The following is a 13,039-nucleotide window of genomic DNA, read 5'->3' on the forward strand; positions in this document are numbered from 1 at the left end:
GAACGGTACCCGTTATTTCTTGTCGAAATTGCTTACAGAATATTTCCCAGGTACTCAGAAGTCGTTCGTAATAAACTACAGGCGGTGAAAGTTATTTCATGAAAATAAATGTTGTTTGGGGTATTATTTACGAAAATAAAAAGAATGACACATTTTTTTTTGGGGTGACAAAATCAGGTCGAAAACGTTATAAAATCGAGACGTGATAAAACGGGTCGAAAACGTTATAAAATCGGGGATAGACAAAATGGGGTCAATACTGTATACGTTTTTTGAGCTAATTATTAATACACCCGATTCTTTTTTTACACGGGGGATGCGTTCCGTGTAAAAAGTTTTCAGTTCAAAATCCGTGTAAAAAAAGTTTTATGATTTCTTGATAAATCATGCAAAATGGAACAACTTTGCAAAAATTTTGTTTGGGATTTGTTTTACACGGCCGTGTAAAACAGAATCGGGTGTATACCTTTTTGATCATAAGTTCACGTAACATTGATACACTGATACATTTTCAGTGCACAAAATTGCCGAAATAGGAGACTTGTTTAACCGTGCGGTATGGTGTGCGGCTACAAAACCGATTCCCGTTAACGTCAGGAAATGTTTAGGTTGTAATTTTGCTCAATAACCCTGGGCATAAAAGTTTTATAGTTTTAACCTCCTGATATACGATTGCAAAATGGTAACTTGGTTTATAAACCTCGCCATTAATAACTGTGGAATGTGCTAAAAACGGCGAGGCGACAATATCCCATTTGGGATGTAATGTCAATAAGAAGAAGATATGCAGTAGTTCCAAGGCATTCATTAATGCGTCACACGTTCGTTACCTAAGGTTTTTTATCGCAATATAGGCTACTTAAAAGGTGCTTATTTATAGTAGAAGGGACATATCTTGCGGTCCAGTCATGTGTACTGCACGATAATAACACTATCTCAAGTATCTAAACGGCAAGGGGCGTGCCTAGGAGCAAACGGCTGTGAAATCTTTACAAGATCTGTTTGTACAAGTGGCCAAACATCATGATTATTATCACAGGTTTTGTTTTCTATTTTTGCTTTTATCTCAGATCATGCCACCCACTCAACACCTCCATGTGCCTTTATGAATCCCTCGTGGAAAATTTTTCAACAATCATATTCCATCAGTTAAAACTCAACCCCGTAACTTACAGCCAGACTAACATAAGTCATTTGTTGTGCAATCCGATTGATGAACTTCTTCACCGACAGCCGACGAAATATCTTCCTCTCCGCCGAACCGCCACGATTCGTTTCCGGGCAATTATTGCCTTGCACTTTGGCTGCATCGGTGCCATTTACTACGCCTCTCCCCTCTGATACTACACCCCCTCCGCCACTGTTGATGGAATTTTGTTCCGAGGTCACGACGCTTGCATTCGTCATCGTTGTCACTACTGCTGGCGTTCCAGTTGCGGATTTTTCCACCACCGATTTCTTGCCAGTTTGGCGTGAAACCGACTGGAACGGATTGCGCGACATCGAAAAGGCCCGCTTCAGCTTTGAGCCCTTCCCCTGGGGTTGTTGTTGTTGGCCATTATTATTGTTGATGGTGATGGAGGCGGAGGAGCTGGTGGTAATTTTCTCACTTTTGCTGTTGCTGATGTTGTTCTCCATGATTATTTAATGACACTTTTCCGGAGCACTATTACTCTTTCAGAATCACAAACTTTAGAGTGCCCCAGTCCAGGGACACAGGCTGCGATGGTTGGACACGTAATTTTGCACACTCAAAACAAGAGGAACGAAAAGAAAAACACGACGACGACGGTGTCGGGCGACGCTCCTCATCGACGACTATCACTTTTCACCGCGATTAGAGGCCTAATTCCGGTTCGCACTCACGATATTAAATTTTACACAATAAACTCGTCGCATCGGATGCGACTCCTCGAAAACCCCAAAAATCGCGACGAAAAAAACTTTCCAAAGCAATTAGGTATGACGGCTGTAGCAGCACGGGGCGTAGCGGAGCTCAGTTCCATATGAATGCATAAAAACGCGAAAACTTGGAACGACTCGAGTGGACACCGACGACGACTACACTGACATTACGCCCGAAGAGAAAACCGCCCGAGCATAGTAGGATATACTAAAAAGAACACTGCAATGCCTCGAAAGAGGAACTACTGATGTACACTTGAAAAACCTCAGTGCTTCAAACGCCCGTCGAGTCGTCGATCGTGTTTTTGGGCTGCAAAGGGGGATGCTCCAACCTCCGCCTGCACTCACACACATGTATAAATATCAAGGCGAAAAATGGCGTGACAGAAAGGCGAAAATGTGACGTCAACGTGCGTCACCCGCAGGGTTGCTTCTATGACTGCTCGATTTATGCAAGGGCCTCATACGCCTGTCACTGGCGAACAAAGTTCGTGTACTCTGCATCGAAGCTTAGAACCGGTGTTAGGGCGCAATCGTTAATGTGAACATTTTTATATTCGGTTATTTACTGCAAATAAATTCTTTTTCGAGTCCCTATAATCAAGCAGGTATCTCAAGCATACCGCATCGTTATATTGCTGCATGATTGAGTGTTTAATTTTGATAAAATATCGAAAACAAAAGTGTGCATAAAAATTGCCTCGCCATAACAAAAAGGTGGTAGAGAATTAACACTGTTGTTTACAGTTTAGAACCAAATCCAGATGTCGCACATGTTGGGGTAGGGATTCAGTGCTCCACCTTCTCCCCCTGGATTTATGGTGCTTTTATCTTATTCGAAGTACTAGATTCTCTACACGGGTTGTCAAAATAGTTTCAAACTTGTTCAGACTAGAAATACTAGAATAAGAGATCGGCGAAGACGCCATCTTGTTTCCAATCGAACCGTCAAAAGCGGTTCCAATAGGTCATTGCGCGCGGCAAACCTAACCTCACTATTTTGACAGGTACTGGTCCTGTTGTTTACGTCTCGGACTTAGAATTGTTTTGATCCAAATTAAAACTGCATATTTCACGATGTTGAAGACATTCCGTACACTCTGAAATAAATAAATACCAAATAGGTTAAAAGTCATACTAACTGGCTATTCGCCTGGTTGACCCCGGCTTAGATTAGATGCGGACTATACCGCAATAGTATAACTTGGATTTATAGGGAGTAATGTATAAGTTGACTTTAATCAACACTAGTTTAACTTCATTTGGCTGGATTTTTTTGCTGGATTCTGCATTCAACAAATGTGTTGTTTTGATTATTCAATAATGGAAATAATAATATGATAAATAATATTAGTTTTTATTTCTCGTTCACATAATTTTATAACACGTCTTATAACTAAATTACGGCTCAGGCTCATAAATACCGTTTGGTGGGTTTCTCTTCTAAGCTCGCTCAAAATTACGTAGAATACGGAATTATCTGTCGCGTTGCGGTTGAATTTCATCATCGGTAGCATCCTGATTAATCCTGCCGCGGCATCATTGCTTATTTTATTCGTAGTCCAGGTAGTTTCAAGCAACCATTTATCCGTGTGCGTCGATCCTGGTTTTCGGAGGCGGCTTGATTGACCAACATCATCGATTCTCCGGCATTGCCTACAAAGCAATATTTCAAACTTATGTTCTGAACGCAAAAGAAGCGTGGACAGGAGAAATATTTGTTCGGCACAACTTACCTTTCACGCAAGTAATGCGCGTTTACCATCATCGCCATGCATTTTTAAATTTAAAATAAGTTTTACATTTAAATTTAGTGAGCACTTATTTTACATGCTGGAAACGAACTGTCAAATCTGAATATACTAGAGAAAATACCTTCGCGCAAATCTTAACTAGTTTTATTTGTATGCTATGATAGTATAAAATTTAAACTGAGCAATGAATAAATCTCATTATTACTAAAATAGTATAGATTTTATCCTATAGATGGTTTCATTAATTTCTTAGTGTACAATCCGCATTCAAATATTGGTAAATATCGATAAGTCTAGGTAATTAACGATCAGAAAATCCAAAGAATGATAGAAGTATCTCAAAATTTAAATAAAGTCGTCTGTAAACAACAGGACCAGTACCTGTCAAAAGTCGTGTGTGACGTCACTGTGCAATGGAGTATTCGACTTGTTTACTTTTTGCATCCATTCGCGAAGTCGAAGCAAAATTCTTCACACAAACAATGACAGTTCTTTATGGGTTTTTACAGTAGAGCAACAGAGAGGAGGAGATGGCGGCCATGTTTCACTCAAACTCTGACAGATAGCAATGGGATTTCCCATAGGAGGGAAGAGCAGAATTTGCTTCGACTTCGCGAATAAGAAGCAAGCAAAAAGTTCAAGTGCTGCCAGTATTATTTTCACGATTTCATGCATTTTCATACGTTGCCAATTCGACAGTTTTTCACTCCGCCGGTCTCTGGTTATAGGGTTGCTAGTTCAGGCTCATACGGCAAAAATATTTTAGTTACCAGATAAAAGATTGTCGCTTCGGTTCTCTTTGTTCTGCTGTACGAAACATGTGTGGTACCTAACTGTCAAATCATATGTATTCATCCTTTTACATTTATCCTCCCATTCACATTTAGATCCCCTATCCTCGCCAGCAAATATCGCGCTTATCTTTTTCTAGAGTGCTGCGGCGGTCTTACACTCTCAGGCTCGACTGCGAAGGTAAATGTCAAGATAGCCGCCGTGTTAAAAGATAGGCAGAATAGACTAACGCAAAATGAACTCCCCCAAGAAATTATGACGTTTGAGCGGGTCGCATAATGAACGCAAAATGAACTTTTGTTCGAGTGGACGACCCGCTCAAATGTCAAAATCCATCAGGTGAGTGAATTTGATGAACTCCTGCACAGGTCTATTTTCCCGCTCAAAACAAAACCACGTGCTTTTCGCGAAATGACAGCAGTGTTCGATTGTATTAGTGAGAGGCAACCGGAGTCACTGAGTACATGGAGAGTGTTTATCATGGCAAGTGCATACGGTGGGTGAGATTTTCATTGACTCTGTTGTGTTTAGTGACTGTTGCGATTACCTGAGAAGCAATCAGCAGGAAACCGCTGTATTCTATTTTATCTCGAGATGCATAATAATGTTCCGGACAGCGACAATCTTTATCTGGTAACTAAAATATCTTTTTTCACGGCATACATAAAAGCACGTGCTCAGGCTGAACTATAGATATTTAGCACAACTTAGCCACCCTATAACCAGAGACCGGCGGAGTGAAAAACTGTCAAATTGGCAACGTATGAAAATGCATGAAATCGTGAAAATAATACTGGCAGCACTTGTACTTTTTGCTTGCTTCTTATGGATGAAAAAAGTAAACAACTCGAATTGGAACCGCTTTTGACGGTTCGATTGGAAACAAGATGGCGTCTTCGCCGATCTCTTATTCTAGTATTTCTAGTACAACTCACTCAAGTAACCATGAAGCTATATCAAGCATAATTTTTCATAACGACGTATGTAACAAAAGTAAACAAAACGGGGTTTTTAATATAACGTGACAATCACACGCGGCTTTATATAATACGCATCGATTTTACTGATTTCAGATCATAAAATTCTTTAATTCAATCTTTTTGCGAATCGACGTATGTAAAAATTTCTATTTTTGAAGTCTCACTGTTACATACGTCGCTTTAACATATGGGAACTAAGAGCGACCTATGTAACAAAAAAAGCAAAACAAAACAAAACTGCAGTTGCGTCAATCGTGCACTATGGAAAACCGACCAATGTACACCGACGTACGTGTAGCATACCGGTGTATGTTTAATTTTATCGTTTTTCACAGTGAATTTGAATGAACTGAGCTTTGCTGTGAAGCACGCTTATTACGTGTCATGTAATGATGCATGCCAGCGGAAAAAAGTATTGAAAAAAGATTTAATTTTAAAACAGTTTTAGAAAAAGTTTTGCCAACTTTCTGCAAAGGATTTCTCGAATCCTCATAATTGTTACATACGTCGTTATGAAAAATTATGCTTGATATATACTTGTAAAAAATACAGCCCTAAAAGCTGACTTAATGTGGACAAGGGCACTTATCAGACCGAATTAATGGTTCATTACTTTGACATTTTGAAACAAAGCATCAGTAATTCGTAATGCTGACTTAGAGTATCGTTGTCTGACAGTTGACAAATAAAAGCAACTTCACATCGTTAAAACTAATCTAATTCAATTATCATACAGAATGCCGGTTTATGATTGATATATGTGCAATATTGTAATGCTTGGTGTTACTTGGGCACTATAGATGAGCGAAACTTCTCGCGGTTTTCAGCATAACATTCTGTATTAAATTCTACAAGAACTGAATAGTATCATTGTTCTTGATCGTAAATTGTGCCGTCCAACTGCATATCACTGTTTTTGGATGGTCCTGCATACACTTTTCCATATAAACTTCCAACAAGATTAGCACCGCCCAAACGTTGACCGATTTGACTGAAATTTTGTCCAGAGCATCAGGGCATCAAATAGAACCGAAAAAGAGGGCGGCCCATAATTTTTTTTAAAAAGTGTTTTTTGAGCCACCCTACTCCGCAGATTGCGTGGTTGGCGAAGTGCAGCCATGGACCGAGCTGAATGGAGAAGACTTTTATGTGCAGCACAGGCCACTACGGCCTTAGTCTGGTATAAATCTACCAAGGTATCTTTATCTCTGAATTCAATCCAAATGATGCAGAAATTCTATCTTGATTAAAATCTAAAATTTAACTACAAATCTTATACTTTCTATTTCCGTTCTAATTTTAACTTTAAATTGAATTTTTGATTTTGATAAAAAAAAACCCAGATTAATCCACCTAGCGGTGATGGTGCCTTTCTCGTGCATTATAAAAATAGTATTTTGGCCATTACTCGGGAGCCCATAGTCCGATCTGGCCAATTTTCAATAGGAAACAATGGGAGAGTATTCTGCGTCGAATGCAACTTGTTGCGAGTAAATCGGTAAAGGATAAATGCCTGAAAAATGAGTGACATTTTTTTTCTAAATTTTTCTATAAAAATGTGGTATTTTGGCCATAACTTCCGAGCCCATAGTCCAATCTGACCAATTTTCAATAGGACACAATGATAAAGTATCCTGCGTCGAATGCAACTTGTTGCGAGTAAATCGGTTAAGGATAAGTGCCTGAAAAATGAGTGACATTTTTTTTATTCAATTTTTCTATAAAAATGTGATATTTTGGCCATAACTTCCGAGCCCATAGTCCGATCTGACCAATTTTCAATAGGAAACAATGGTAGAGTATCCTGTGTCGAATGCAACTTGTTGCGAGTAAATCGGTTAAGGATAAGTACCTGAAAAATGAGTGACATTTTTTTTTGGTGGGTGCGCACAGACACACACACATACACACACACACTCACACACATACACACAGACATCACCTCAATTCGTCGAGCTGAGTCGATCGGTATATAACACTATGGGTCTCCGGGCCTTCTATAAAAAGTTTGTTTTTGGAGCGATCATATAGCCTTTACCGTATACTTAGTATACGAGAAAGGCAAAAAGACTTTATATTTTGTTTCCAAATCCTCTAGACTGCAAAATTCATTCTTCAAATTCAACCTAACGATAATATTCAATATCCATTTCATTATAAAACCAAAATAAAACCCCAACGAAATTTTTTTTTAATAAATTCTTCAAAACTGCTTCTATAATTAATTATTCAATTTCAATCTTTAAATCTTATCACTTGATTTGCTTCGAGTCTAACATCCATATATATTTTCCAAATAAAATCGCCAAATTTAACCAAATAGAACTAAGATTCCATTAAAATTTTCTTCTAAAATCAATCTATATCAAATTTCACAACTCTAGGTCTAAGTTCGCAAGACGATCCCCAAATCCATCAATTCGGATCAGTAAATCTCACCGAATCCAACTTCCAACTGAAGAGATCTCTCAAATAAAACTGCTCAGGAATAAACAGAAAAAAAAATGCCTCGGAGACCTGCTCTCTCCGGAATAAACAAAAATGTGCTCGGGGACCTACTCACTCCGTCATCTTTTTCATATCCTCTAGAGACCTGCTCGCTCCGGGATTATAAATTTTATCGATATTTCGAAGACCTGCTCGGTTCGTTATAATTTTTTTTCTTCAATTTCGGAGACTTGCGCGCTCCAAAATGCTTTATTTTTTTCAATACAAGCATTCATAATATTATTTGGGCACTTACCGAGTAACTACACGCAAAAAAATGTTGCGGTCAAAACCACTATTCCAAGGGTTAATTTGAGAATACGCACCGACGATTTTCAGCAGACAACAAACCCGTTTGATGTTACCATGCGCGCAGTAAAAATCAACTGTGGTCTTGGTGGAATGTTGTTACATGAACTGAATCAGTGGTGAATTTGTCCGAATGCATGGTTAATTTAACTGGAAATTTGTGGTTGTTTTATAAACATGGCGTAGTCTACAAAATAGTAATTGTTACCATGGATTTTTTTTCTGTGTAGCACATTAATGGATGTGGCAAGCACCAGTATCATGTGCTACATAGAAAAAAAAATCCGTGGTAAAAACTACTATTTTGTAGACTACGCTCTGTTTTTAAAACTACCATGGTTTTAGAGAAATTCACCACTGTTTCAGTTCATGTGACAACATACCGCATGTGCCACAGTTAATTTTTACTGCGCGCATGGTAAAATCAAACGGGTTTGTTATCTGCTGAAAATTGTCGGTGCATATTCTTAAAATAACCCTCGGAATAGTAGTTTAAACCGAGGCTCTACCCGTGACGCGCCGGGAGCTTACTGAAAGTGGGGGTTGACGTGCAGCAGAACCATTATTTATGATTCCCCGTGTCGTCTTCCGGCTAAGATGTTGTCGAGTCGAGTCAAGTACGAGACACTGAAGACGACCTTACTATTGGGGTCGAAATACGTATCTGTCAAGTGAAGACATTCCACTAAAAAGCTCAAAATAATTTTCTTAACAATATGTTGTTACTATCCTGGGATAAGTAGTGAGTATACAGGTTTGCTCGGTTGACTCCTTAACTTCGTTAGCATCGCTGTGTTTAACCAGTCGAAGGTGATTGTTAGCTGTATGGTTTGAATTTCTTCTTCTACAGGCCATTAAAAGACTACGCGTATCTTGTTTTAATTTCTTTTTCTTGTTCCGTTTCTTATTGGCCTTTCGTGGTTTGTTGCATCACTTGGCTTCCGGAGGAGAAATCCGCGTGGTTTCTTTTTTGTGTGCTCGACATATGGATTTCAGCAGAATTCGTCTAGGGTCAACTCGTTTTTTGTTGATCTTATTTTGGTACTAAATTAATAATTTTGTGTGTGTTACTTCTACGTGAAGTTAAACGATTTACAATGATATGGAAATGCTAATATCATCTTCCAAACTTGGACGTGCATGTTCATAATAGAATTAGAGGCGAAAGTATAGAATTGATAATGTTATGAAAACTCATATGTGAATATGTACGTTATGTGGAAGATATTGATTTGAAAAATGTATTGGAGGTAACCACTTTCCCTTCGATGGGACTCGAACCCATGACCCTACAGTACGCTAGACTGGTGCTTTAACCAACTAAGCTACGAAGGACCTCCGTCGGCCTTCGCAACCTAGCGGCTACTGAACGAGCTCGAGATTCCCAAATTGGACGCATAGTCAAATCACTCGCAATCCATTTATCAAAGCCAATACTTCCACATGTGTATTGTACACGTCCACATTAGAGGAGCGTGAGTATTTAGAATGTCTGGCGGCTATACACATTCTTCATCAGCAACGGTACTGATCAAGTGAGGTTGTGTAAGCTATTTGCCAGTCGGTCGTCAAGCTCAGACCCGACCGCATTGCGTAGGCAAGAGCACGCAACTCAAGTTCAGTTCAATCAAAGGTAATTGCCTATTTCCGGGGATTAAACCACCCGACTTGGACGTTAATTTACAATGTTATGAAAACTCATATGTGAATATGCACGTTATGTGGAAAATAGCGTACTGTAGGGTCATGGGTTCGAGTCCCATCGAAGGGAAAGTGGTTACCTCCAATACATTTTTCAAATCAATATCTTCCACATAACGTACATATTCACATATGAGTTTTCATAACATTGTAAATTAACGTCCAAGTCGGGTGGTTTAATCCCCGGAAATAGGCAATTACCTTTGATTGAATAGAATTGATAGTTCCGTTAGGATACGGCAGGCATGAAGAATGTTTTTATAGAAGTCGATTTGAAAGCTAGCGGAGGGCAATATTTGTGATGGCACATATCACACGACCTTCCTTCTGCCAAGCTCCCGTATGAAGGGGGAGGAAAGAATATCAGTGTGGAAGCTGATATATCTCCACTGGCAAAAGGAAGGTGGTTTGATTTGCTCATATGCCATCGCGTGCGGAAGGATTTTCTATCGACGAGTACTATCTCCAAATTTCTAATATTACATCAGCATCTAGTCGAATAGGGTTTTTATTGCACAGTTCTGTTTTCTCATTGCGTCCGTCTCGTCGCAACCAACTTGGTTGCCTCGGAGAGAACAAAGCAGGAAAGGCACTGCTGCTGGTCGACGGTACTGAAACCTTATTTCATTCACCTAAACAACTTCGTTTTATTTTCATTGATGTAAATTACGAATAAAAAACCATACTGATATTATGAAATTTCATTAAATCAACGTATGAAGTTTTATTGAACAAACTTATGAATATTCATAAGGTTGCCTTATGATACTTGAAAGGTAAACATAAGATAAACATATCCAGAAGGTAGCTAAAGCCGGAAGGGATCAGTCAACTTGAGTCAAGTCGAGAAGTCGAGTCAAGTACGAGACACTGAAGACGACCACACAGTTGTGGTCGAAATACGTATCTGCAAAGATTTCGAAATAATTGGTGGAATCAAATGGAGAGTACTTAACTCGTCTTAGACGGTTATTATTTTCTTTTATTTTTAGAGTCGACACGGTTAAGTAAAATAACTCGTGAAGTAACAAACCGAATGGTTCTGGTTTAAATCTGGATATTGGAAATCAAACGCCTATAATATTGATTTGGATAAGGCAGACTTAACTGTTTTACGTTCAGACTCCATTATCTTTTTCGTCGACAGCATGTTTGAAATAAAAAAATAACAACTTTGTTAAGCGCCAGGTTAAGCGTTGATTTTGTGCCATTTCGAAAAAGGTGGTCGATTGTAAGCACCCTAGAAAAAACACTCAAAATAAAAAAAACTATGAAGAAAAATCTGGAAAATCAAGATTTATTGGCCAATAGCAATGAAATTAATGACATTTAAGTACAGTAGACGTTCGACAACAGCAAGTTATTTAACTGCAATTCTTTTTAACTGCAATTCGATAATTGAGTAATTCTCGCTGAAACCGGGCCACTATTTACACGAGGTTCTTAAAAATTCCTAAATTTATATTCTTTTGAAAGCTTTCGGCGAGGATCCGAGCTAAATTCTTCAGAAAGATGAACCCCTCGTTAGTAATACACGAAATCATTTTAATGGATCCCTTGATTTTTGTCAATTCTTGATCGTTGGTCAGATGGCCCTGAAAAAAATAATTTGGTAAATCGTACATAACTTTCGATAGAAAAAACATACACCTGAGATTTTTTGACACAATGCACAATATAAGCTAAGCTTTCCTTCGATGTATTAATATTCAAAATCGGTGGTTGCAAACCTGGCGGAAAAATAGTTTTTAAAAAGAAATCCAAGATGGCGGACAAATTCAATACGGCTGCTTCTATTTTCACTATTGCAAATTGAGGTCAAAACTCTTCCTCTTTCCAACGATATGCTGATCTCTACGATCGGTTGAGAAATGTTGGAGTTATGACAGTTTTGGTGAGTCAAGAATTGACAAAAATCGAGGGGTCCATTAAAATGATTTCGTGTATAACTAACGAGGGGTTCATCTTTCTGAAGAATTTAGCTCGGATCCTTAATATACTTGCCAAAAGCTTTCGAAAGAATATAAATTTAGGCATTTTGAAGAACCTCGTGCAAATAGTGGCCCGGTTTCAGCGAGAATTACTCAATTGCAACAGTTTTGCAGTTATCGGACCGCTAAACTTCAAACTGGTGTCAAACTCAATGACAGCTGCATTGCGCTGCACATTTAGAAGTACTTTTATTGCATCCGACGTCGATTGACAACCGTTTGACGTCTAGAATGCGTTGCAGTCATCGAACGGCAATCGTTAATTGAAAAATAAACGGCCACTGTACATTACACACATTTTAACAATATTTTAAAAATTGTTAGTTTTGCTAACAACTTGGCTTATAGCCCGAAATCAGGCAATAAACTGATGATTTCCCTTGATTATCACCGGGGTGCCGACAACCGAAATAAGTAACCCTTTTGAAAATGAAAATTATAATTAAATTGCGACCGCTACGGTGGCATTTAATATGAATCACAAAATAGAGTTAATTTGCTTTGTTAATACGTAATGCGCTCACCATTTCGATCGTTTTACTTCGGTTTATAACACTAAGCAAATGACCAATTTGGAGTGGGTTTTCAGTTGACAAAAAAGTGTTTTCTCTGTAAAACGAAACAAAGACTCCTATATGCTTTGGAAATGGACACAACAAGATCGTACTTACATAGCACACATTTGGCAAATTTCTGAATGACCACAAATGTTTTCTGTCAAATGTTTTGACTTTTAAATTCATGTTTCAGTTCATCATAAACTAAGTGGCACACTGGGTTAAAGTTAACCCAAAGAATACATAAGAACTTTGCTGAAGAAGGTAAGTTGCTGGAACGTCCACAATAAAAGTTATATGCTTTGAAGTTTGAATGATTAGATTTTTGTCAGTATACTATTCTTCATATAAATTTTAAACAAGATGTGGAAAGCGGGGACGCAATCAATCGAGTCCATCTTTTACATAGTTGATTGGTATTCCCAAAGGAATCATAAAAACCTCACCTTGATCTCACTTGGATGAAGTTTGCGTTTTTCCATACAATTGCATCCTACTCTTATACTATACACACCTTCGTCACAGAGAACAGACATGGAGGCTCGAACAAAATTTTATGCAAA

General features: G+C 38.5%; 1 protein-coding gene across 2 annotated transcripts in view; it reads right to left on the minus strand.

Moving 5' to 3' along the window:
- LOC134218178 (ubiquitin carboxyl-terminal hydrolase 31) overlaps window positions 1-2,237 on the minus strand; it is a 58,432-nt gene extending 56,195 nt beyond the window's left edge. Inside the window, exon 1 of one of the 2 annotated variants that reach the window (XM_062697078.1) lies at window positions 1,186-2,237. In XM_062697078.1, the coding sequence (XP_062553062.1) occupies window positions 1,186-1,638 (453 nt within the window). In that variant the 5' untranslated portion in view covers window positions 1,639-2,237. Of the gene's footprint in view, window positions 1-1,173 lie in introns of both variants that reach the window. The other variant, XM_062697077.1, reaches the window with a different exon arrangement.
- Between the last annotated feature and the right edge of the window lie 10,802 nt (window positions 2,238-13,039).

This window comes from Armigeres subalbatus, chromosome 2 (assembly GCF_024139115.2).
Source record: "Armigeres subalbatus isolate Guangzhou_Male chromosome 2, GZ_Asu_2, whole genome shotgun sequence".
NCBI classification, from domain to species: Eukaryota; Metazoa; Arthropoda; class Insecta; order Diptera; family Culicidae; genus Armigeres; species Armigeres subalbatus.